This window comes from Camelina sativa, chromosome 12, assembly GCF_030686135.1.
Source record: "Camelina sativa cultivar CO46 ecotype springtype chromosome 12, ASM3068613v1".
NCBI classification, from domain to species: Eukaryota; Viridiplantae; Streptophyta; class Magnoliopsida; order Brassicales; family Brassicaceae; genus Camelina; species Camelina sativa.
In genome coordinates, this window is record NC_141891.1 from 19,318,302 (window position 1) to 19,345,063 (window position 26,762).

Consider the following 26,762-nt stretch of genomic DNA (forward strand, 5'->3'; position numbering starts at 1 on the left):
GAAACAAATATCATAATAGAAAAGAAATTAACTAAAATCGTAAACTTTCACTCTTTTGGGAAGAAAATGATTCCTCAGTATAAATGTTTTTTCAAACTTATGAGATTTTTTCCATCTTTCTTGTAACAACTAAACAAATTCATTGGTCATTGAAGATTATAAAAGTAAATTAGATTATTTCACTTGAAATCGTTGAAAATGTGAAAAAGAATTAAAATATCAGGAATTTGAGAATTCAACGCTAGACACAAAAAAACGTAGTAGCCAAGAATTTTAAAACGAGAGAGTGAGGTGAGATCTCAAAGGAGCCACGTCTAGTTGAAAAAGTGTAAGTAAACTGATGACGTGCCTTCTTTCATCACACAGAGAGACATATCTTCCTTGACTCTTGTATTTTTTTGATTGGCCAACGCCAAGTGCGTTTGGTAAAACACGTAAAGAATACTAAAGCTTGTCTCAAAATATTTAGAAACAAAGTTAACGGCTCAACTTCATTTCACTTGGGAGATTTTGTTTCTGGTAGCGAGAAGTCGCAGTCAATCTCGTCTCGTATTGGAAATTACTTAACTTCATTATGGCAGACGCCGCAGACCCATGCTGACTCCTTTTGATCCTTTCTGTTCCCCATTCATGGCTGCGTGCCCAATTCTCCTACGTTCCCTTATATTACGCATTGGAACGGTAAATAAGAAACAACACAGAAATAAAATATATTCTTTTTATTTTATAAAGTGTGTCATTTTGACACAATTCACATAAATTTAAAAAATATAGATTATATATATTTGTCCAATTTACAGAAATAGTTTAAATTCAATGAAAATAAGATTTGGGTTAAAGGGTAAATTACAAAATTTAATATAGAAAACACATCTGAATTGTAAAATAACATTTTTTGTGAAATAAAAAAATATTTCTAAAATGACACACTTTGTAAAATAGAGGAAATACTTTTCACGTAAATTATTTATATGTTGCATCAAATACGTACGTAAAAAAAATTGTGACCATTACTTGTGTGAACTATGTATTTGAGACTTTTGAGTTCAAGAAGAATAGTATTTACGTGAGTCGTGAAGACGTAAAGCACTTGTAGACTCCAATGCCAAGTGGTTTTAGTTTGGTAAAAACACGTAGAAGAAAGAAAAAAAAAATTTGTATCAAAATATTTAAAACGAGTTAACGGCTTCAAATATCACGTAAAAATATTTAAAACGAGTTCTTTTTTGCTAAGAATGTAAATATTTCATTAAAATGAAAAACAGTTAAGGTTTACAATCGATGATTATAGACCTAAGTTAATGGTCCCATGGCAAAAAAGATAAAAACATGGAAGCATAAGAAAGTAACCAAAGTTTTCGGTCCATCTACTCAACCATAGCGAAAGAACTACGAGAGTAAAATGAAGCGATGACGATTTTGTTGTTCTTCCTAGATGTGTTGCAAAAAGAGAAGGGTGACTGCAAATTGTGACCGCCGGAGTTGCAGAAGACACTTAGCTCTAGAAGACTTTCAAAGGAGGCCCGAGACCGAGATGTCAACGGTAATTAAAGAACTCCAAATCATGGCTCACATTCTCTCCCCTCAAAATGTGAGTGATTCTTCAATCAAATCCATGAGCTTTCCCTGACCGAAACCTCACAAGCCAAATTATGCTAACAGTGTGTGCTCCCTCTACCAAGTTCATTCCCCGAAGTCGGCTAGCGCAGAGCAAGAATAAAATCAATTCACCACCACACCAAAAGCCATTAGCCTTACTAGCTCCTCTATAGCACAATCTTAACGCAAGCATGAGGCATCACGCAGAGCATAGCAAACTTCTACCTTGAGACAACAACAAAAGCAAACCACAACAAAACCAGGCCTTGACCGAAACCAAAAGTCTTGGTATGCATGTAACGTTCTCAAATGGTGAAGAAAGCTAGTTACCACCGATAACTAAATCATCATCAAATCAAACACTACAGCAGCCACACGAGAGAACAAAAGAGCATCCGTAAAGACAAAAGAACTTGACCTGCCACGAGGAAACACTCTCCTAATAATCCTACCACTGTCCACGAGCAGAAGATGCCAACAGAGAAGTGCTTCTCCCAAAAGTCAAGGCTTGTTAACACAGAAAACTTGAAATTGAAACAAACAGTAGCCATGCCCTAAACCTGAGTGAAGGAGAGACGAAAGAGAGGCCGAGGCTTCAATGACTCAAGAACACCACCAGCTAGGCTGGTTCAGACTCGACAGAGCCACTGAAAACCACTCGAATCATTAGTCCAAACACCCGATTCGACACGCACGGAGTGGACAGAAGCAACTGGCTACTGGGATTAGCCGTCCTCGAAGCGGATATTCCCGTCAGAGAGCAGCCCACAACCTCGGGTAGACACGAGTCGAAGCGCAACGGTTAGTCCAAGAGAAGACTTGGAAAATGCGAATCCTAGGTAGGTGGAGAAGCGAAACCACAGCCCCGCCACCAGAAACGCCAGGAAAAAGGAGATCTGCAAGTAGATCTACAAAACAAAATTTTGCTCCGCCGCTTGAGATGCGAGACGCTAGGGAAGGAAAACGAGCCTCCGCCTTGGTCTATTGCTGTCTACAGGCAATAGAGGCAGAGAGCAAGAACTCCAACCACCGAAAACGGCCGACACGCACGGTGGACCTTCAACACTCGCCGCGAGAAACAGGGCCGAAACAAGATCTCCGATTACTTCAAGTGCACAAATGGAATCAGACAGAGAGAACTTAGAGCCCTCTCACGGCACCGGTCGCAACCGGACACATCACGTAAAATATTTTAAACGAGTTAACGGCTTAGAATATCACGTAAAATATTTAAAACGAGTTAACGGCTTACTTATCACGTAAAAAAATTTATTCAGTCGGGAGATTTGTTTCAGTTTAAAACGATATGTTTTGAATTGGAGGAAAGATCTTAATTGCAAACAACGTCGTTTGCAATGAAAAGTTAAAACGACGTGTTTTAAATTGGAGGAAAGATTTTAATTGCAAACGACGTCGTTTTAAGGTTCGAGTCTAATGACCTTGACACATCATTGCTTACATGTCAAATTGATCAAAACATTTAACGGTTGACTAACACTGTTTGAGTCAATGTAGAAATACATTTAACGATTCGAAGTCTAGGTAGTAAATTTGAATTATGTAAGAGTTTAGGTTAAAAAACACACGAATCTGTTGCTTGGCTAGGAATTTACACTTTTGAAATAGTACGAGTTGAAATTTACCCTTTTCTCTCTTGCTTAGTATTGGAACTTAGGACACTTCGACTGGAAGGTGTTAATTAAGAGAGTTGATAATTAAAAATTAATATAATAATGAGAGAGAGAAAAAAGAAGAAAATCGCTCCTTTGATTGCTGATAAAAGAAACATTTCTCCAAAAAAGTAGACAGATGTCATTTTTAATGGTTACTATTAATAAAACATAATTGATTTTTTTTTCAAAGAAACATTGCAGGATTACTGCTGCTGGAGTTGGTCTTACTTAACTTTATTACTAGGGAGTTTCCCGCACACTTGTACGGGCAAAAACTTTTTTTAAATAATTGTTATCTAAATTTTTTTTGTGGGTAAATATATTTTTCTACATTTATACGTTTTTGTGGGTAAATTTATTTTCACAAAATAGTTTAACTAATTTAACAAACCAAAAATTAAATTAATTATAAGACTAAAAAGAATTCCAACAAAAATGTAAATGGAAAAAATTGACCAAAAGAGACACTATGATTTAATTTTCAATAATAAGAAACATAAATAAATTTTCTAATATAAATATAAAGTAATATAGTTAGGGGAGTTACCCGCGAGCATTCGCGACCAAATGTAATTAACAAAATTAATTTAAAATATTTGTAGGTTAGCATGAGATAACTTACCATTCGTGGACATTATATTGAGGTATGACTGCAATAAAAATAGGTTTAAATTCATGCTAAAATCAGTTTAAAAAATAATAATATTTTAAAATTATAAATACAGTTAGAAATTCAATTCATGAAAACAGTAAAGCATATCAATAGCATCTCATCATAGATAAACTATCAAAATCACATAATAGTAAATTCGATTCATTAGAATCGAATGTTGTGACTGAGCGCCTCTATATTGATAACAATTTTGAAAATAGAAATTTTCTCGAAACAAATATTTATAATAGATCATAGTATTTTTTTCATTTTTTTAAAATGGTAAATGGGATATGAATATTTGATTTCCATTTTTTTTTTCTAATTTTTGTTTTAAAAAAAATAATTCGTGTTTATTTTCATTAGTTTCTTTTTTCTAATTTGTGTTCTTTGATCCTCCTCCTAATTATAATTGTCAGGATCTTCTATCTTATTTAGAGTCTTTGTTCATCCTTTTAGTGATGGAGTTTTGTAGCAACCTTATGAGATTTTTTCGGGATTATAGAAAATTGTGCCATATCTTCAACTTAAATAGATATTTGTAGTATATCTTCTTGAGTTTTTTTAGTTCCTTCTATCGAAGTCAAACTTTCATAATTATCTATAGGAATTTAATATTTTCAAAAATATAAAATTTTTTGAAACAAATATTTACAATATATTATAATATTTATTTTCAATTTTTAAAAATTTTAAATGGGATATGAATATTTCGGATTAATATGAAATTTGGCAACCAAAGGCCTCGATAGTTCTACTATTTTCTGATCTGCTTTCTTTCCAACTGGAAATGTAGATTGTATACATTCGATAAGCCTCCACACATTTGTTAATAGAGACATTTGAAAATTTCCTTGGGATGTAATCATCACTTTCCACTTTGGAAATGTAGAAAAATATATAATGTGTTAGGGTTGAAATCGTGCAACCAACGTTCTCCGATCAATTATATAAAGCTTGATCGGCTGATAGTTCCATATTTTAATTTGGTTACGTATGTTACTTATTACTGATTTATTTGAAATATTTTCAAAACATGGGTATGAAGATGATATGCTATACGGTCAACTTAATTGTAAGTCAACCGAGTAAATTATTTTTGATCGGAAAAGAAAAACGTCAAGTCTGGTTTAGGGGGAAACTTATAATTTTAGTGAACAACATGCAAATTAACATTTCGTTCTAGACAAAGACGACTTCTTAAACCAAGCCAAAGGGGTGACACATAACCATGTTATAATTTTGAGAGAAGAGAATAACAAAACAGAGTAAGAGACCTTTGTCTCTTTTAGAAGATAAGAACAAATTTAAACTTCAATTAACTGAAACTTGTTACATACATCAACAACAAATCTGTTTTATATAGAAAACAAACAGACACTACATCATAATGAGTTGTGTCTCTTAGAACTTGTGACTCTTGGATCAAACGTCACAAACCAAAACGTCACGACTTAAACGTTTATTAAAATAATAAGAACACAAAGTAGTATCAACCAACACTCCCCTTTAATTGAGTTTCCCGCTAACTCCAATCTTGCTTTAACATTTTTCAAACCTTATTGTGCTTAATGAACTTCTCTGTTTCCAGGTAATTAATGACATCTCTTCTCCATAACTCCATCTGGTTAGAGCTGACTCTTTTTCTTTCAAACAGGCTGTTGCACCGTGTGAATTTCTTTCTCAAAAACATCACACCTTTTTTGCTAAGAAGCCTTCTTCTGTTTTGTACAAATAGACGATTTCTCACGTTGGAACCTTTGGTTTTTTTTTTCACTTTTTTTTTTGTTATCTGCAAACCTTCTCCAAGTATCCTTCAAATGTTCACCATGTGAGTTACGTCACGTGTTTTCCGTGATCTTCATCGGCTGATCTTGCAACCTTCTTCCACTCTTTATTCTCTAAGTGAACTATTTTCTTATTGCCTTTCGCAACTGGCTGCTTCTCCCTTTTCTCTCTTACGTAAGCAGCTCCTTTCTTGCTTGATGACTTACTTTGATCACCATCACATTCACGTCTCTATGACGTCTCGTGCGTGAAACGTTTTCATATCTTCTTCGATTATCTTATCAACCGGTTTATGCTCCATTTTTCTCTGAGGTAAGCATCCTCCTTTAGTGCTTGGTGTCTCCTTTTGATCAGCATAAAGTGCTCCATTTTCTTTTCTGAGGTAAGCATCCTCCTTTGCTCCATTTTTTCTATGAGATAAGCATCCTCCTTTATTGTTTGGTATCACTCTTTGAACACCATCACGTCTCCTTTCCTGAGTGGTCTTGCTCTGTTCATCCAACAGGCAGCTTCTCTGTGTTGACGTCTTTCTTTCAAACTCAACACCACTTTTTGCTAATTCGTCATACTCTGTTTCTTCAAACAGTGGCTTCTCCGTCTGGTTCCGTTGAAGAAATCTTCTGATTCTCAACTTCATCGAGTGATGTCTTCTTTGCATCCTTGTGATATACCAAGACATTGTTGAACAAAGTTTCAGAACTCTCCATTCACAATTTCATCTCCACATCTATGGTCTCCATTGCCTTTTTGAGAAGATTTTTTATCTCCTTCATCCCTTTGGAGCTTCATGTACTACTTGTGAAAATAATGGTGCTGTTTGTGAAGGTTGATAGTACTCTCTCTTATCACCACCATCTTTTCCTATTTTGATCTTCTTTTCTTCTCACCCTTGGTTTGTTGTCTCCATCTTTCTCTTCTTCTTGCAGCAGAATTTTTCTTATTTTTGTTTTGCTTGGACAGGCTCCAAGACCAACATAAGTTCTGATACCATATTCTAATTTTGAGAGAAGAGAATAATAAAACAGAGTAAGAGACCTTTGTCTCTTTTTGAAGATAAGAACAAATATAAACTTCGATCAACTAAAACTTGTTACATACATCAACAACAGAACTGTTTTATATAGAAAACAAACAGACACTACATCATAATGAGTTGTGTCTCTTAGAACTTGTGACTCTTGGATGAAACGTCACAAACCAAAACGTCACGACTTAAATGTTGCAGCTCTGAAACTCAATTAGCAACCAACAAACCAAATCTAAACCAAGCACAGAGCAGCACCAAACCACACTATCTTCAATTACCAGCCACTGCCACCGTCACCGCTTCCTCTGTAGCCACCATCACCTCCTCCATAATCGCTACCGCCTTCACGGTCACCACCGTATCCACCTCGGCCACTGCCGCCTCCACCAGATCCGTAACCACCGCTACGTCTCTCGTAACCACCACCACTATGGTAACCACCACTGCCGCCACCACGGCCTCCTCCACCACCGCCGCTTCCTTAGGACTGAGCCTCATTCACAATGATGGTACGGCCATCAAGCTCTTTCCCGTTTATATCTTCAATAACACCCGTCATGGATTTCTCGTCCTTGAAGGTGACAAATCTGAATCCCCTTGACCTTCCAGTCTCACGATCGTTAATGATCTGTAAACAAAAATCAAAGAGAATCACACAAATCAGCAAAAAACCAATCGAAGACGACTTTGTAAAAAACCCTAAACCCTAAACCCTAAACCTAGAATCAAACCAAACCAAAAGGGTGACACATAACCAAATCTAAACCAAACACAGAGCAGCACCAAACCACACTATCTTATATTACCAGCCACTGCCACCATCACCGCTTTCTCTGTAGCCACCATCACCTCCTCCGTAACCGCTACCGCCTTCACGACAACCACCGTATCCACATCGGCCACCATCACTTCCTCCGTAGCCACCATCACCTCCTCCATAACCGCTACCGCCTTCACGACGACCACCGTATCCACATCGGCCACCATCACCTCCTCCGTAACCGCTGTTGAAGTTCTGCTCTTGTATTACACCAGAAGCCATTGCTTCAAATACAGAGCATGGTAGAGAAAAAACAGAGAATGAAAAAGTGAAAAACTTCTCAATTATTCTTGACAAACTTATAAAATAAGAAAACATCCACCTTATGTAGTTTTCCTAAAGACACAAAGCAACCGTTGCAACTTCCTACACTAACAACGCTTTGTAACATTTCACGTTTTACACATAACATTTGACTTTACAACAGTCCCTCTTAATTGAGTTTTGCTCTTCACTACGTTTCTTTTTTAATTCGTCACAACTTTGGTCTTCAAAAGCGTAGAGTGGCATCTTGCCTCCCTCTTGATCGAATGCTTCCCACACTTCGATTCTTCTACTCATTCATTCTATTTTTGTTTCAAATTTCCTTTGACCTCTTTCACGTTGTGTTTGAATTCTCCATGACCTCTTTCATTACGTCTGTCCCATGATCTTCCATCATGTCTTTGTTGTTGTTCTTGCAACCTTCTTCCGCTCACTTTTCTTTAGATGAGCTTTCTTCTTCTCCCTTTTTTGTAACTGGCTGCTTCTCCCTTTTCTCTCTTAGGTAAGCTTTTTCCTTTCTTGCTTGGTGTCTTCTTTTGATCACCATCACATTCACGTCTGTGTGACATCTCTTGCGTGAATCTTTTTCATGTCTTCTTCGGTTATCTTCTCAACCGGCTTATGCTCCATTTTTCTTCGAGGTAAGCATCCTCTTTTTGTGCTTGTGCTTGGTGTCTTCCATTGATCACCATAACGTCTCCTTGACGTTGTACAAGTGAATCTTCTCCACGTCATCATCGGTTACTTCTTTTAAACCGACGACGTTTGCTAATCAGTTTGTCTTCACCATGAACTCTTATTTTTGTTGAGTAGCTTTGCCTTTTTTTTAAACAGGTGACTACCTCCGTGTTGTAGTCTTCCTCACAAACTCAACTACCACTTTTTGCCACTGAGCCTTGCTCTGTTTTATTCAACAGGAAGCTTCTCCTTGTGAACATCTTTCTCACAGACTCCACACCACTTTCTACTAATAAGCTTTGTTTTGCTTTCAACAGCGGTGGCTACACCACATTTTGCCATATTCTGGTTTAAAGCCAGAATCCTCTCTTTTGGGCCGAGCAATGAACACACCATCATATGTAACCTAATTCCATGAAAATACATGATTGCCATGTGCTTGGCAGAGTCGTAAACGCCTCCGTTGATGCTTCCTCTGTTTTTTTTCAATTGCGCACCCCTTCGCATGACGCGTAGGATTGCGTCAATTTGTTCGGAACATTGTCTTCACCAATGACCACAATTATCTCTTGATTAAGATGGCCTTCCTCTTAATCCACACCCGATTTCATCATTTCTCCTTCAAACATAAGAATCACTTGCTGAATGATGCTGCCGTGATCTTTGTTTTTGGTTGAACTTTTTTGCAGGTTTTGTTATGTTTCTCTTTGTGCTTCCCACTGGCCCTTGAATCAATAAAGCTCTGATACCATGTTGAAGTTCTGCTCTTGTATTACACCAGAAGCCATTGCTTCAAATACAGAGCATGGTAGAGAAAAAACAGAGAATGAAAAAGTGAAAAACTTCTCAATTATTCTCGACAACTTTTACAATAAGAAAACATCCACTTTATGTAGTTTTCCTAAAGACAAAAACAACCGTTGCAACTTCCTACACTAACAACGCTTTGTAACACGTCACGGTTTACACATAACATTTGACTTTACAACACACTTAATAATATACTTATATAAAATAACATAAGCCTAAACTCAATTATTACCAACAACCGCTACCGCCTTCATGACGACCACCGTGTCCACATCGGCCACCGCCGCCTCCACCAGATACCTAACCACCGCTACGTCTCTTGTAACCACCGCCGATACGGTAACCACCACGGCCTCCTCCACCGCCGCCGCTTCCTCTTGACTGAGCCTCATTCACAGTGATGGTGCGGCCAGCAAGATATTTCCCGTTCATCTCTTCAATAGCATCCCTCATGGATTTCTCGTCCTTGAAGGTGACGAATCCGTATTCCCTTGAATGTAAGAAAAAGCTTACAAAGATAATTTGGATTGTCTAAATTTTTTTTATGGTCAAATATATCACTAATTCAATTCTTTTATAAGCTTGTATGGGCATATATATTTTTAAATAATAGTTCAACTAATTTAATAAACCAAAAAGTAAATTAATTATAAGACTAAAAAGGATTCGAACAAAAATGTAAATGGAAAATAATTAACCAAAAGAAAAACTATAATTTAATCTTCAATAATAAGGAACGGAAGTAATTTTTCTAATATAAACATAAAGTAATATAGTTAGGAGAGTTATCCGCGAGCATACGCGACCAAATGTTTAAGCCTAACAAAGCTGATTTATAATGTTGTGATTGAGCGCCTATATATTGATAGCTTAGTATCCAAGTCAAACCTTCATAATTATTCATAGAAATTTCACATTTCTAAAAATAGAATTTTTTCAAAAAAAAATATTTACAAAAGATTTTAGTATTTATCTTCCATTTTTTAATAATTTTAAATGGGATACGATTATTTTAATGCGATTTTTTAATTTTCGTTTAAAAAAAAATCATTCGTTTTTTAAAAAAATGTTACTTTTAAAAGTGAAAGAAGAATTATTCTTTAAAATTACTCGTTTGTATTTTCAATATACATTCATTTTTAATTGTTTTATTTGTTCATCCACCTAATTATAATTGTTAGAACCTTTTGTCTTATTTAGAGTATTTGTTCCTCCTTTTGGTGATAGTGTATCCAGCCGGAAAAAACATGGTTTTTTTTGGGAGATTTGCGACAATCCTATGAGATTTTGTCGGGATCACAAAAGATTGTGTTATATCTTCAAATTAAATGGATATTTGTAGTATATCCTCTCGAGATTATCAGTTCAAATCGTCATAATTATCTATAGAAATTTAACATTTTAGAAAATAGAAGTTTTCTTGAAAGAAATACTTACAATAGATTCTAGCATTTATTTTCCCTGAATAGAATCCATATGTATAACAAAGCTATAGTGACGGCTCTGCATGATCATGTGAATAAAAAAGCCTAAGCTATATGCAAATCAAAACACGAATTCAAAATTTATAGCTTATGGTAATGTAAGTAAAGATATATCTACATACAGTAGTATGGATTGGATTTAATACACAAAGAGCTAGTACGTCGAGTAACACCTCGAAAAAAACATCAATTAAACTGTATCAAAAACTAAATAATACTAATTTAAATTACTTATTGATAATTGATACAAAATATCTAATTTAACATCACCTTATTTGTTGTGTATACCTCTAATTCCTTGTTTGTTTGTTACTCTTCGTACTACGCTCGCTCTTTGTGTGATTATTCGTAATTTCGTTTGCATATTGGGGTTTCTGAGATATGATATATGATTTAAATAAATGCATGCACGATCATATACATAAAAACTGCAACGTAAGGTACTGATCAAATCACATCACAAGAATCACTCGACGATCCAAATCCCAAGCAAGTCAAACTAAGAACATTTGGTATTTTGATTGGTCTCATATATATAATCAATCATGCAAGGCGTCTACAGAGAGTGACACCATCACCAATGGAGACTTGAGAGAGCTCGATGCGAGGGTCAGCAGCAAGCCGCTTGTTCAATTCCATAATGGATATTCTGTTCTGTTCTCCCTCATATGCTCTGGCACGCTTTCTTCTTTCTCCTCTGCCACAAACCCAAACCACAAAGTGTTATCAAACACTATGATTCCTCCTACCTTCAATTGCTTCATTAGTCTATTGTGCATGTTGGGATAGTTCGGTTTATGAGCGTCAATAAATGCGAAATCAAACTCCGGTTTTGGATTCTCCTATATATGCCCCATCATCATTCATAAACCAATGTCATCAGATTAAAAGAATATGCCAAAAGAAAAGAAAGAAAATGGGTGATATATAATAATAATAAAAAATGACTGCTAATACTAATGGATTACATACGGTCAACAACTTGTCTAAAGCCTGAAAACATCAGATTGGATGAAATTGATCTTGTGATCAACTCTAGACCACCTCGTAAGCTTCTTTGTCGATGTCTATTGCAGTAATATGTGAGTCATAGATGTTAGCTAGCCCTATCATTTTCGCTTATTTGATTTTGAGTAAATCAAGGAGTAATGTTGGGTACATACATGTCCATCATGAGGCAATGCAAGAGCCATCGTGAGCAACGAATAACCCGTGAAAACACCAAGCTCACAATATTAATATAACTATTAGAAATTTTTCTGAGCAACGAACAATTTTTTATGCGTTCAGAGCTCATAAAACCAAGAACATGAACGTACAATGGGACAAAATTATTCAAGAAGAGTAAATAATATATTAGACACAAAAATTATACTATTTTCCAAAACAAACAGAATTATAATTACAATTTCTTATTCTTTCTATTAATTTAAGAGAAAAAAATTTATTAGACATACATATTATATTATTATTCAAAAAAATAAACAAAATTATAATTTAAATCTATTTGTAAAAATATGTAAATCCAAATTTTTAGAAATTATCATAAATTTTTCATGAAACCCACCATAGTTTTTCTGCAACTATAACTATTAGAAAAAAATATTAGCATCAATATTATTTTTTAAAATAAAGGATTCAGGTTAATAAAGACTAATACCTGAATTTCATTATATTCAATTTTGTAGATCCACAATTATGAGCAATGATCGTCCATGAATTCAACTGAAGCAAAAAAATATGTATTAGGTTACATATAAGAGTTTATTTCAAATTACTAAATTACAAAACAAAATATAAAAAATAATACAACATAAATGTTTTAAAAGATGGAGAAACCATAGACAAAGTCTATGATTGCTTGATCTTGACTTTCAAACAACCACTAAAAATATAAATACAAAAATTAGAATCTGATGAACCATATAAAGGACCAAGATATATTACCAAAAATTGTCTTTGCTCCTTTGTTTGTAGAAAAAAACATGTTTAACCAAGAAAATAAAACTAAATAATAATCACAACCAAAAAAAAACAAAAAGAAAATAAACATAATTACTTTACCGATTTGATTTTTCCGCTTGCTTCATAAACTCATTCGTCCAATCTTGTTTTTGATATAAAAATAAACACCCATGGTCCATGACAGGTAGACCTAAAACACAAACAAACAGTACAAAATAAGTAAAATTTTTGATATGATTCAACATAATAATTAAAATTTATAACAGCATGAAATTTAATTCATGCAAAGCACCAAAGCATATCAATAGTACATCAACACAAATAATAAAAAATCAAAATCATACAATAGTAAAAGTTGATTCATTAGAACCAAAATAATACAAAAAATTATACTCTCAAAACTATATGTTTAGCTTAATGAATCCGACTTCTACTGTTTTGGCTGAGCCTCTATATATATATATATATAGCTTAGAAGGAAAACGTCATAATTATCTTTACCATTTTAATATTTTTAAAAACAGAAATTTTCTCTAAACGAATATTCGTAATATATTCTAATATTTATCTTCCATTTTTCTAAAGAGAGATATTACATATAAATATATTAGATTTCCAATTTTGTAAAACAATTTCCGTTTTTTATTTTTAATTTTCGTTTTTTATTTATTTTAAAAAAATTAAAACATAGAAAAAGGGTAAAAAGGTCCAGTTTTGAATCTCATTAATGGCAAACTAGTAATCTTAAGTCTGAGGATAAATGTGGTGCGTTTCAGCAACCTAAATAAAGAACAAAAGCTTGTCCGAAAATTTTTCAAGGGTATTTTCATTAAGGGTAAACGACGTAATTTTTTGTGAGAATGGCTGTGAGCTCTCTCGACTTCTCCTTTAATATATTAGATGGTAGACCAAGGCTTACTCTTTTTTTTTTCTAATGACATTCAAATCCCATATACTTATTAATTGGAAAAAACTCTTTTCGAAAAAAACTAATTATTGCCTATTGACGAGTTGACATAAGAAAAACAAACATGTTCTTTCACATTTCACAATTTTACATTATAAAAAAAGACTTTGAAGGTACATTCTATTATTGTCATTTTCCAGCTCAGAATTCTCAATTTCGTTCACTTTTTAACTCGGCCCATAAAAATGACTATTTTGTGGTCAAATATTTTTAATATCATGTTACCAAAAATAATACGAAGTTTATTAGTTGATTCTGATGCACTGGTTAGTACACCAGAAGTGTATTAGCTTAAATCCTAGTTCAAATTAATTTTGATTCATGTCAACACTTAGAATTTTAAAAGTTCTTATAAAAATATCAAACTATGCGTTACAATTCTCCATGTATGATGTTCCCTTAAACTAGAGAGCAAAAAAGCCTTAGACGAGAGTCCCACCGGTGACGTACTCAGTGAAGGCCAAGGCAACTAGGCCGAGCATCGCGAAACGACCGTTCCATAGCTCAGCGTCTGACGTCATGAACCCTTTTGACTTTGCCTCCGCTCTTATTCCTTTGAACAACGGAACCAGCGATGCCAACGTCAGCAACGCCGTTGTTCCCAGAAACCACCCGACGCCACCGTCGGAGATCTGAGCAAACACGTTCTCTCCCTTGGACAATTCTACCGCAATGGCAGCCACGAATCCAATCATGGCTAGTCTCCCGTTGATCCTCTCGGGCGCTGGACCGCTGAATGCTAGTAAATCTCTAAACTTCGTACTCATCTAAACAAGAAAACAAATCATTAAACTCACAAATCTTATATATATATATCAACAACATGCATTATACGGGTTCACTTTGAACTAAATACAAGACTAAACTAACACAAAATCTCAATTACATAATCAAATTCTAATGATATATTTATATATTAATGGCTTCGACCATTAGATCATATATAGTACCTTAGGCTTGCTAGCTTGAGGAGGAGATGGTGGCATTTGCGGTTGAGCGGCCGAGGTCGAGGGCACGGAAGAGTCTTCCTTGATAGGATCTCCCTGAGCCATGCACCTGACTCCAACTGGAGCATTCCTCTTGAAGAAGAGTTGCTTTGTGTTTCTGATGTTGCGTGTACTCAATCCACCGGAAGGAGCGGCGAACACTGACTGCATGTTGAACGACGCTGTTGCCATTTCTGAATAGGGTTTTTAAAACGCTTAAGATTGAAGTAGTGAGAAGAATTAAATTAACTCTAAAGACTTTGAGGATTGAGATGGAGTTGGTTTGTGGTGTAACTCAGAGACCATCTCTTTATTTATAGATCTAGGTGAAATGTGAATGATAGGTATAGTATTTTTTGAATTTTATGTCTTTGTTTATCTTCATTGATTTATTCGGATACTAAGATTGCTTATTTTATGTTTTGTGTCTGTGGTGTGTAGTAGATCGAGTAATAAGTAGAAACAAATATCATAAAAGAAAAGAATTAAACTAAATTGTAAATTAAACTTCCACTCTTTTGGGAAGAAAATGATTCCTCAGTAAAAATGTTTTTTCAAACTTATGAGATTTTTTCCCTCTTAATTTATTGCAAGTTTGTAACAACTAAACAAATCCATTGGTCATTGTAGATTATTAAATTATTTCACTTGAAATCGTTGAAATTAAAATGTGAAAAAATAATATATCGTAGTAGTCAAGAATTTTAAAACGAGAGAGTGAGGTGAGATCTCAAAGGAGCCACGTCTAGTTGAAAAAGTGCAAGTAAACCGATGACGTGCCTTCTTTCAATCACACACAGATACATATCTTCCTTGTATTTTCTGATTGGCTAACGCCAAGTGGGTTTGGTAAAAACACGTAAAGAAAAAATTGATTGTCTCAAAGCACTTCATTTCACTCGGGAGATTTTGTTTCTGGTAGAGTGAAGTCGCAGTCGATCTCGTTTCGTATTGGCAGACCCATGCTGACTCCTTTTGATCCTTTCTGTTTCTCATTCATGGCTGCGTGCCCAATTCTCCTACGTTCCCTTATATTACGCATTGGAACGGTATATAAGAAACACACACATATTTACATCAATAAATATGTGACCTTATGTGACCGTATTAGTACAATAGCAAAATCGTCACAATCTCAGGTGTTAGTAGCAAAATGGTGGCAAATTAGTCGTAAATATGTGACCGTATTAGTACAATAGTCGCAAAGTGTAACTGTTTTATGACCCTATTATGAATCACAAACTTAAAGTTAAAAATTACAAAACAATCACAAACAATACATGGAAATCACATGTAATATTTATACATGTTAATATGTTATGTAAGTTGCAAATATTTTTTCTTAAACATTAGAAATTAGATTTCTTTTTGATATAATAATAATTCAGTGTCTGAAGTAGTTCATTCTTATGGAAGATTTAATACTTTAGCAAATTTTATAAGTCATTATTGTTGAATATACATAAACAATTATCAGACGTTGGTAAAAAAAAGCAAATTCGTCACAATCACAGATATCAGTAGCAATGTAATCACATAAATGTCCTAAATGATTAATAAAATAGTCTCAAAATGTGACCCTTTTGTGATGCTATTTTATGAGTTAACCATAAAAATTTAAAGCCTTAAGAAAACATTTGATTTCTGCAATCACTCGTTAGAATTATAAAAAAGACCACTTAATTTAACGAGTAAAAATTGGTATAGTGAAGGCACTAGAAGTCACAAACAAGTAGCAAATGTGGGACCATTTTTGTGACTAAAACTTTTGATTAAAACAAGCGTCTCTAATTCGTCACAAATTGTGACTATTTTAGGACTATAATGATATAGTCAATTAATAGTCTTAGGATAGTCACAAATATGAGACAATTTGGAGACTACAATTGTCCGCCGTAATTTTGTGACTGTTTTGCCACTATTGTTTGTGTAGTAGTATATTAGTCATAAATTCGTCCTAAAAACGTTACAATTATTTGTGACAAACAAAAGAGTCACAAACTATAGTCTCAAAATGCATGTTTTTTTGTAGTACTTATCATAGAGGATAATTATTTACATGTTGTATTTCAAATTCGCACGTAAAAAAAACTGTGACCATTACTTGTGTGAACTATGTATTTGAGACTTTTGAGTTCAAGACAAACAGTGTTTACGTGAGTCGTGAGGAAGTAAGGCACTCGTAGACTCCAATGCCAAGTGGGTTTGGTAAAAACACATAAAAGAAAGAAAACCAGGACTGTCTCAAAATATTTAAAACTAGTTAACGGCTCAGAATATTCACTCGGGAGATTTGTTTCTGGTAGAGAGAAGTTGCAGTCGATGAGGTTCACTTTTTTTTTTTAATTGACATTCAAATTTCATATACTTATAAATTTGGAAAAACTCTCTTTGATAAAAAAAACTAATTGGCTATCAACGAATTTACATGAAAAAAACAGAAACTTCACATCTTTGCATATTTCGCAAAGTTATCGTCACATATATTATCACCTCGAGAGATATATCGAAAATGAAAGTAAACAAATCGTTCTCTAAAGTGTCTAAAAACATTAATTCTAATGTAATGGTAGGCCAATCTTCAATATAAGACATCATCGTAAGGAATGGTAGGCCAATCTTCTATATAAGACATCATCAAAGAGAGACTTATACGCAAAATTGGCCTACCATCGTAACAATCCGTACCAAAAAGAGCTTTATCTATATCCAAGGTAAACACACACTCCATTGCCCAAATAAAGATATCCAAATCAATATGTCATGGAGAAAGACTTATACACAAACCATTCAGTCCAAGGTGCAAAATCCTATCACCGATAGAAACTAACCCTGAGCAATCGGTAGAAACCGTTTAAACCGAACTGAATAAACCGACGATTTCGGTTTTCGGTTGTAAACCGATTTCCTGTTCTAAACCGATCAGCGGAATTCTTAATTGAATTTGGTCTTCGGTTTTCTCGGTTCGGCACACCAAAACCGATCGGGTTTTTCGGTTTAAAGAGACACCATATAAATACACAAAAACCCTAAATTAATTCCCCTTCTGTCGTGAGAAACGATCTCCTCTCTCTCCTTCGCCCTTCTTCTCTTTTTCTTCAACTTCTCTCTACTTCGTTTCTTTATCTTCCTCTCATCCTCTCTCTCTCTCTTTTTCTCTCTCTCTCGTTAAGGTGGTGCTCCATAAGAAGTTCTTCCTTGTTGAAATCAGAGTCTTTTGATATTTTGTGATTGGTTATGTTTATAGATCTGGTGGTTTGGAAGAAAGTAACGGCAAGGAGAGTAGACCATCATAGGTTTAGTTGAATTTTTAGACGTAATTGAGAAGCTTATCAGAAGATCGATATCGTTGACGGCAACGCTCTTACGGCAATATCGATTGGTCTTCAGTTGTTTTTTTTTTTTTTTGTCTTGTAGTTGTGTAAACCCTAATTTTTGATGGGTTTGAGAATGTAAAGCAGCCCAAAATCTTTGTTAGGTCCATTAATAAATTGGTTTGTAAATGTAAATTTGTTATATTAAGCCCATAATATTTATTTAGGTAGTTTTTCGGTTTAAATAAACCGAAATAGAAAAAGTCGGTTTTATTTTCGGAATAGATTTAAATCCCTTAAACCGACCCGAATAAACTGACTTCGGAACCGACCCGAGCCGAATTTTAGTTCGGGTTTATTCGGTGAGATTTTTGTAAAACCGAATTTTTCTTAAACCGAATAACCCGACCCGAACAATCCGGTTAACTCGAACGTCCAGGACTAATAGGAACAATCCAACCATGCTCCTACATTTACTCCTTATTATGTTAAGATCCATCTATAAAGAAAACAAGAGAATCTTGCCTAATTAGGGCTGCATGTTCGCCAGTTTCTTATACCACATGTACTATGTCTCTATTATTGGCTCTCTTTTAATTTTCTTCTTCTTGTGTAGCTTTTTCCAATATATCTTACACAGACTCATATGTATTTTCGAAACTTTCTTGTTCCTTACCTTCCAAATATAGCACATCACCCGATGATGGTCGATAGAGCTCACACTTGTCTAGCTAGGGGGGGGGGGGGGACATTCAAAGAACATATGGTTTATAGTTTTTCCAGGTCCACATCTAGGAAAATTTTTATCTCTACCAATATACCGGATAATATACTGTTGACATGTTGCCAAACATCCAATCATACTTTACAACACAAAATGATTCAGCTTTCGTGTGTAGTTTTCAACTTTCATGCTTGTGTCTTCATATTGTAACAGTAGGTCTCTCAAAAGAGAGGTCACAAATCAGGCGAGAGATAATTCTCACGGCTCTGTATCCAGACTTGACGATATAATTACCAGACATCGTTAGGGTCCATGAAATAAAGAATTTTTCTTCCAGGGGAGGGAGGAAGAGTTCTTGGTGATGATCCATTTTCCACCTTTTTGTATCAAAATCAATCAAGGTATTAACATAGATAAATGGATTTCTATCATTAGATAGTCTTTTTGATGAGCGAGTTGGAATATCTGAGATTCATGGGTCAGTCCAGATACCGAGTTTATAGTTTTACAGATTTCATAACTTAGAACATGTTACGCCGCCAACATACTCCTCCAGCCATATGAAGACCGATTTGATACTTTTATCTCAAGTGAAGTACTATATATGTAGTATCTTCCTTTGAGAACTCGGCTAAAGAGGGAGTCAGGGAATTTTAATAGCCTCCATAACTACTTTACGAGAAGGACAAGATAAAACTCTTCCAATGTTCTAAAGCCTAGTATGCCTTCCAAAAGTTGAATACAAATCTGCTCCCATGAGACCCAATGTCACCCTTTACTATCTACTTTATTACTACCAACTTGGAGCATATGGGTTTTGGTAAATAAAAACACGACATTACATATGTCGGAAAGGCTTGCTCCATTGGTTTTATCAAAACTTCCTTTCCTCCATAAGTTACCCTCTTATGTAGTTTCTCTCTCACAAATTCAGAGACCTCTACTTTTAACACATGAATCTTCTCATGACACATACCTCCTTTTGTGATATTGCTATTATAGATTTGATCTCTTCTCGCATATGGGCGGGATCTCATTTGCAAACACAATGGATGATTTAGAAAAAATAATTTCCTGATCGGAAACTTCGCCATAAGAGCAGATTAAATCGATTATTTTTTTGCTTTGTTGAGTATCCGCTTTGCAAAATAAAAATAAAAAATATATATATATATATATTGTTGTCAGTGAACAATAAGTGGGAAACTCATGGGCTTACATTTGAGGTACATAATCCTTGGATCAATCCTCTCCCTCGGGCTTCCTAATCCGAGAAATTAGGGCCTATGTACATAGTATAAATAAATACAGGGAAATTGGGTTCCATTGACGAATCTCACAAGTTGGTCTAATTCGTCATGTTGGGTCTCCATTGATCAACATTTGATAGGAGATTAAGGTAATACATTGCATAATCCAACCCATCCATCACTGATCAAACTCTATATTTTTCATCAAGGCACTAAGAAAATTTCACTCAATCATATGTTTTACTCTTATCCATTTTAATTGCTATAAATTTCTTCCAATTGACTTGGTTAGATTGAAGAGCGTGGAAGTTTTCTTAAGCAATAAAAACATGATCCGTAATTTGTTTTCTTGCCACAAAGGCAGATTGTGTCTCAGATATTAGTTCTGGTAAAAGTTTTTTAATGCATGCACAAGCTCAAAATTTTTTAGATCACTTTATAACTCACATTACAAAGGCTAATTGGTCAAAAACCTACACATTTCACGGGGTTTATCTCTTTTCAGGATACATATACGTTTGTTTCATTTAGTTTTCCATAAAATATCCCATAGCTAAATAAAGTATTCACCATCTTAGTGATACAGTCTTAATTGTTCCCCAAAAACATTGGAAGAACAAAGCTGTTATCCTATTTCGTTATTGAACATTGTTTGGATTCAGATCTTAGATAATTTTCTTAGTAAGGTACTCATTCATGGAAGGCCGAAAGAATCGTATCGGGGTTGTTCGCAATTAAAAAGAGAATAGATTACTAAAATACTCCACTGCTACTTTCTCTATACCTTCTTTGATATCGACCCAAGAGTAAAATAAAACGACTTGAACGTACACTCTATTGTCATTTTCCATCTCTCAATATTCAATTTCGTTTTAAACTTTTTAACTTGACCCATAAAAATGATATTTTTTGGTCAAATCTTTTTAATATGGTGTTACCAAAAATTATACGAAGTTTACTGACTGATTCTGTTTCACCGTATACCAAAAGTGTATTAGCCTAATACTCAGTTCAAATAAATTTTGATTCATGTCAAGTTGTCAACACTTGGAAGCTTTTAAAAAATCTTATAAAAATATCTAACTATGCGTTACAATTCTCAAAATATGATTTTCTTTAAACTGAAACTGGAGCAAAAAAGACTTAGACGAGAGTCCCGCCGGTGACGTATTCAGTGAAGGCCAAGGCAACTAGGCCGAGCATCGCGAAACGACCGTTCCATAGCTCAGCGTCAGACGTCATGAGCCCTTTTGACTTTGCCTCCGCCCTTATTCCTTTGAACAAGGGAACCATCGATGCCAACGTCAGCAACGCCGTTGTTCCAAGAAACCACCCGACGCCACCGTCGGAGATCTGAGCGAACACGTTCTCTCCCTTTGAAAGCTCCACCGCGATGGCAGCCACGAACCCAACCATGGCTAGTCTCCCGTTGATCCTCTCGGGTGCTGGACCGCTGAATGCTAGTAAATCTCTAAACTTGGTACTCACCTAAACAAGAAACCAAATCCTTCAACTCACAAATCTTTGATTTTAATCAAAAATCATTCAAGAACACTTTGAGCTTAAAATGATTACAAGACTATGCTAACGCAAAGTCGTAATTACATAATCAAATTCTAATGATGTTTATATTAATGACTTCGACCACTAGATCAAATATAGTTGTATATATACCTTTGGCTTGCTAACTGGAGGAGGAGATGGTGGCATTTGCGGTTGGGCGGCCGAGGTCGAGGGCACGGAAGAGTCTTCCTTGATAGGATCTCCCTGAGCCATGCACCTGACTCCAACCGGAGCATTCCTTTTGAAGAAGAGTTGCTTTGTGTTTCTGATGTTGCGTGTACTCAATCCACCGGAAGGAGCGGCCAACACTGACTGCATGTTGAACGACGCCGTTGCCATTTTTGAGTAGGGTTTTTAAAACGCTAAAGATCGCAAGAAGATTGAAGTAGTGAGAGGAATTGAATTAACTCTAAAGACTTGAGGATTGAGATGGAGTTGGTCTGTGTTGTTACTCAAAGATCATCTCTTTATTTATAGAGTAGGTGAAATTTGAATGATAGGTCTAGTATTTTCTGAAATATATGTCTTTGTTTATCTTTATTGATTTAGTTATGGGATACTATTACTAAGATTACTTATTTTATGTTTTGTGTTTGTGGTGTGTAGTAGACTATAATAAGTAGAAACAAATATCATAATAGAAAAGAAATTAACTAAAATCGTAAACTTTCACTCTTTTGGGAAGAAAATGATTCCTCAGTATAAATGTTTTTTCAAACTTATGAGATTTTTTCCATCTTTCTTGTAACAACTAAACAAATTCATTGGTCATTGAAGATTATAAAAGTAAATTAGATTATTTCACTTGAAATCGTTGAAAATGTGAAAAAGAATTAAAATATCAGGAATTTGAGAATTCAACGCTAGACACAAAAAAACGTAGTAGCCAAGAATTTTAAAACGAGAGAGTGAGGTGAGATCTCAAAGGAGCCACGTCTAGTTGAAAAAGTGTAAGTAAACTGATGACGTGCCTTCTTTCATCACACAGAGAGACATATCTTCCTTGACTCTTGTATTTTTTTGATTGGCCAACGCCAAGTGCGTTTGGTAAAACACGTAAAGAATACTAAAGCTTGTCTCAAAATATTTAGAAACAAAGTTAACGGCTCAACTTCATTTCACTTGGGAGATTTTGTTTCTGGTAGCGAGAAGTCGCAGTCAATCTCGTCTCGTATTGGAAATTACTTAACTTCATTATGGCAGACGCCGCAGACCCATGCTGACTCCTTTTGATCCTTTCTGTTCCCCATTCATGGCTGCGTGCCCAATTCTCCTACGTTCCCTTATATTACGCATTGGAACGGTAAATAAGAAACAACACAGAAATAAAATATATTCTTTTTATTTTATAAAGTGTGTCATTTTGACACAATTCACATAAATTTAAAAAATATAGATTATATATATTTGTCCAATTTACAGAAATAGTTTAAATTCAATGAAAATAAGATTTGGGTTAAAGGGTAAATTACAAAATTTAATATAGAAAACACATCTGAATTGTAAAATAACATTTTTTGTGAAATAAAAAAATATTTCTAAAATGACACACTTTGTAAAATAGAGGAAATACTTTTCACGTAAATTATTTATATGTTGCATCAAATACGTACGTAAAAAAAATTGTGACCATTACTTGTGTGAACTATGTATTTGAGACTTTTGAGTTCAAGAAGAATAGTATTTACGTGAGTCGTGAAGACGTAAAGCACTTGTAGACTCCAATGCCAAGTGGTTTTAGTTTGGTAAAAACACGTAGAAGAAAGAAAAAAAAAATTTGTATCAAAATATTTAAAACGAGTTAACGGCTTCAAATATCACGTAAAAATATTTAAAACGAGTTAACGGCTTACTTATCACGTAAAAAAATTTATTCAGTCGGGAGATTTGTTTCAGGTTAAAACGACATGTTTTGAATTGGGAGAAAGATCTTAATTGCAAACAACGTCGTTTGCAATGAAAAGTTAAAACGACGTATTTTAAATTGAAGGAAAGATCTTAATTGCAAACGAGGTCGTTTTAAAGTTTCGAGTGTAATGACCTTGACACATCATCGTTTACGTGTCAAATTGATCAAAACATTTAACGGTTGACTAACACTGTTTGAGTCAATGTAGAGATACATTTAATGATTCGAAGTCTAGGTAGTAAATTTGAATTATGTAAGAGTTTAGGCTAAAATACGCACGAATCTGTTGTTTGGCTAGGAATTTACACTTTTGAAATAGTACGAGTTGAAATTTACCCTTTTCTCTCTTGTTTGGTATTGGAACTTAGGGCACTTCAACTGGAAGGTGTTAATTAAGAGAGTTGATAATTAAAAATTAATATAATAATGAGAGAGAAAGAAAAAAGAAGAAAATCACTCCTTTGATTGCTGATAAAAGAAACATTTCTCCAAAAAAGTAGACAGATGTCATTTTTAATGGTTACTATTAATAAAACATAATTGATTTTTTTTTTAAAGAAACGTTGCAGGGTTACTGCTGCTGGAGTTGGTCTTACTTAACTTTATTATGGTAGACCAAGGCTTACTCTTTTTTTTTTCTAATGACATTCAAATCCCATATACTTATTGATTGGGAAAAACTCTTTTCGAAAAAAACTAATTATTGCCTATTGACGAGTTGACATAAGAAAAACAAACATGTTCTTTCACATTTCACAATTTTATCGACATTATCCTCTCCAAAAATGTATCAAATATTAAAATCAGCAAATCGATATCTTAAATGCCTAAATTATTTCAGTTCTGATGTAAATGTAAGCAATCTTTGATATTAGATATTATCGCAAGGAGGTTTAAACAATCTGTACTAAAAAAAGCTTTATACATATTCAAGGCCAACATACACTCCATTGCATGCCCAAACAAGGGTGGGAACAGTGTGTAATGAAGAAAGCTTCTAAGCAAACCTTTCAGCTCAAGGTGCAATATCCTATCACCGATAGACACAATTCAACCATGTCCGCTCCTTTTTCCTTATTATGTTAAGATCCATCTATAAAACAATCAAGAGAATCTTATGGAATCTTGTGGAATTAGGGCCGTATTTTCGCTAGCTTCTAATACCACATGTACTATGTTTCTTTTACTAGCTCTCCTACAAACTTCTTCTTCTTGGATAACTTTCTCCAATGTATCTTACGAAGACTAATAAGTATTTTGAAAACATTCTTGTTCATTTCTTTTCAATTATACCACATCAGCCATGGGAAATCCGTAAGCTTTGCTCAAGTGCACCATAGTTTTAACCTCGTCCATACATAAAATCATGATTACTACATAGAGAAGATGATGAAAACACCGTAACCCGTAGGAGGGGAAGAGATCGTCGATAAATCCCACACTTTTCTAGTTGGGGGGGGGGGGGGGGAAGGGGATTCAAAGAGCATATGGTTTATAATTCCTCCTGCACTCCACATCTAGGACAATTTGTACTTATCTACCAATATAATGATAATGTAAAAATTGGCATGTTACCAAACATCCAATCACGATTTGTCATACGAAATGATTCAACTTTCGTGTAATTCTCCTGCACTCCACATCTAGGACAATTTGTACTTATCTACCAATATAATGATAATGTAAAAATTGGCATGTTACCAAACATCCAATCACGATTTGTCATACGAAATGATTCAACTTTTGTGTAATTCTCAATTTTTATGCTTGTGCCTTCAGTGTCGTAACAATAAGTCTCCGAAAAGGGAGATCGCAAATCAGACGAGAAAAAGCTCTCTCGGCTTCATATCCAAACTTGATGGTATAATTACCAGGCTTTGTTAGGAGGGCTCATAAATATCCGTCTCTCGATGAGAATAATTTCTTTCAAGGAAGAGGGGGGGGGGGAGGGGGGGAAATATCCGAAATCTATGGTTCTGGTCCAAATATACGTGTTGAGGGAGAATAAGGCTCGTTTGACTTTCTTTAGTAATATCCTTAGTAAGGTACTCATTCAAGGGAAGAAGTGTTCGCCCTAATTTTCTCTCTCAGGCACGATAACCGAGTCGCCTCCCTTTTCATCTCTTTCCGACGCCGGTAGAGCGTAACGGCGGTAGAGCGTAACTTACCCAAATTAACATCCCTACCTATGACCATAACTTCTTTTTTTGCTTTTGTTGAAAATTACTATTGTTTGTGTGAATTTGGTTAGCGAAAAAGAATATCTGGAATTCATAGATCGGGCCAGATATACGTGTTTGAAACTCCAGCTTATAGTTTTTACGAATTTCATAATTTAGAACCGGTTATACCGCCAACATACTCTTCCAGCCATATGAATACCGATTTGATACTTGTATCTTAAGTGAATTACTGTATAGGAAATATCTTCCTTTGAGAACTTGACTAAAGAAAGAGTCTGTGAATCTTAATAGCCTCCATATCTGTTTTGTGAGAATTACAAGATAAAAGTTTTCTAATTTTCTAAAGCCTAGTTTGCCTTCCGAAAGTTGAATACAAATCTGCTCCCATAAGATCTAATGTAACCTTGTACTATATGCTTTATTGTTTTATTAGAAATCCGTAATCACATTACTCAACCTGGAGCATATGGCTTTTAGTAAAATAAAGCACGACATTGCATATGTCGAAAGGGCGCTTGCGCCATTGATTTTATCAAGACTTTCTTTCTTCTCTTGGATTAGAATTTTGAGGCTAGAAATTTATCCTCTTATGTAGTCGATCTCTCATAAATACAAAGACCTTCACGTTTGACCCATAAATATTCATAGGAAGATCCAAGTATGTCCCCATATTTCCTTTTTGTGATATTCTTACTATAGATTTGATCTCTTGTTGCATATGGAACGAGTCTTCATTTCTAAACATAGCAGATGATTTGAAAAAATAAATTTTCTTACTTGACACTTCGCCATAAGAACGGATTACATCAATTTTTTTCTTGCTTTGTTGAGCATCCACTATGCAAAAAAAAAAGATACTCGTCTCCGAACAATAAGTGAGAAACCGAGAGCTTGTGTTCGAAATACGTAATTCATGGATAATTCTCTCTCCTTCGGCCCTCATATCCTGACAATTAGAACCTTCATACATAGTATAAATAAATACAGAGAAACTGGATCCTCTTATCGGATCCCACAAGTTAATTTAATCCTTCGTTTTGGCCACGGATCACTAATCGATAGGAGACAGAAGTAATACAGTGCATCCACCCATTGTTGATCAGATC

General features: G+C 34.8%; 2 protein-coding genes, 1 long non-coding RNA gene and 1 pseudogene across 3 annotated transcripts; all 4 read right to left on the reverse strand.

Moving 5' to 3' along the window:
• Window positions 1–6,766: 6,766 nt before the first annotated feature.
• LOC104789235 (uncharacterized) lies at window positions 6,767–9,855 on the reverse strand. The gene is made up of 2 exons (XR_015574069.1): window positions 7,546–9,855; window positions 6,767–7,367 (listed from the first exon to the last, which is right to left on the reverse strand). It is a non-coding gene; the product is annotated as an uncharacterized LOC104789235 (long non-coding RNA).
• A 1,369-nt stretch (window positions 9,856–11,224) lies between these two features.
• Window positions 11,225–12,466, reverse strand: LOC104733646 (putative caffeoyl-CoA O-methyltransferase At1g67980; annotated as a pseudogene).
• A 1,592-nt stretch (window positions 12,467–14,058) lies between these two features.
• On the reverse strand, window positions 14,059–15,018 carry LOC104732172 (early light-induced protein 2, chloroplastic). The gene is made up of 2 exons (XM_010451709.3): window positions 14,678–15,018; window positions 14,059–14,494 (listed from the first exon to the last, which is right to left on the reverse strand). The coding sequence occupies exons 1-2, from the start codon at window positions 14,903–14,905 to the stop codon at window positions 14,150–14,152; spliced, it is 573 nt and encodes a 190-aa protein (XP_010450011.1). The 5' UTR covers window positions 14,906–15,018; the 3' UTR covers window positions 14,059–14,149.
• Window positions 15,019–21,007: 5,989 nt separating this feature from the next.
• LOC104732173 (early light-induced protein 2, chloroplastic-like) lies at window positions 21,008–22,380 on the reverse strand. Its single transcript, XM_010451710.3, has 2 exons — window positions 21,676–22,380; window positions 21,008–21,489 (listed from the first exon to the last, which is right to left on the reverse strand). The coding sequence occupies exons 1-2, from the start codon at window positions 21,901–21,903 to the stop codon at window positions 21,145–21,147; spliced, it is 573 nt and encodes a 190-aa protein (XP_010450012.1). The 5' UTR covers window positions 21,904–22,380; the 3' UTR covers window positions 21,008–21,144.
• Window positions 22,381–26,762: the final 4,382 nt, after the last annotated feature.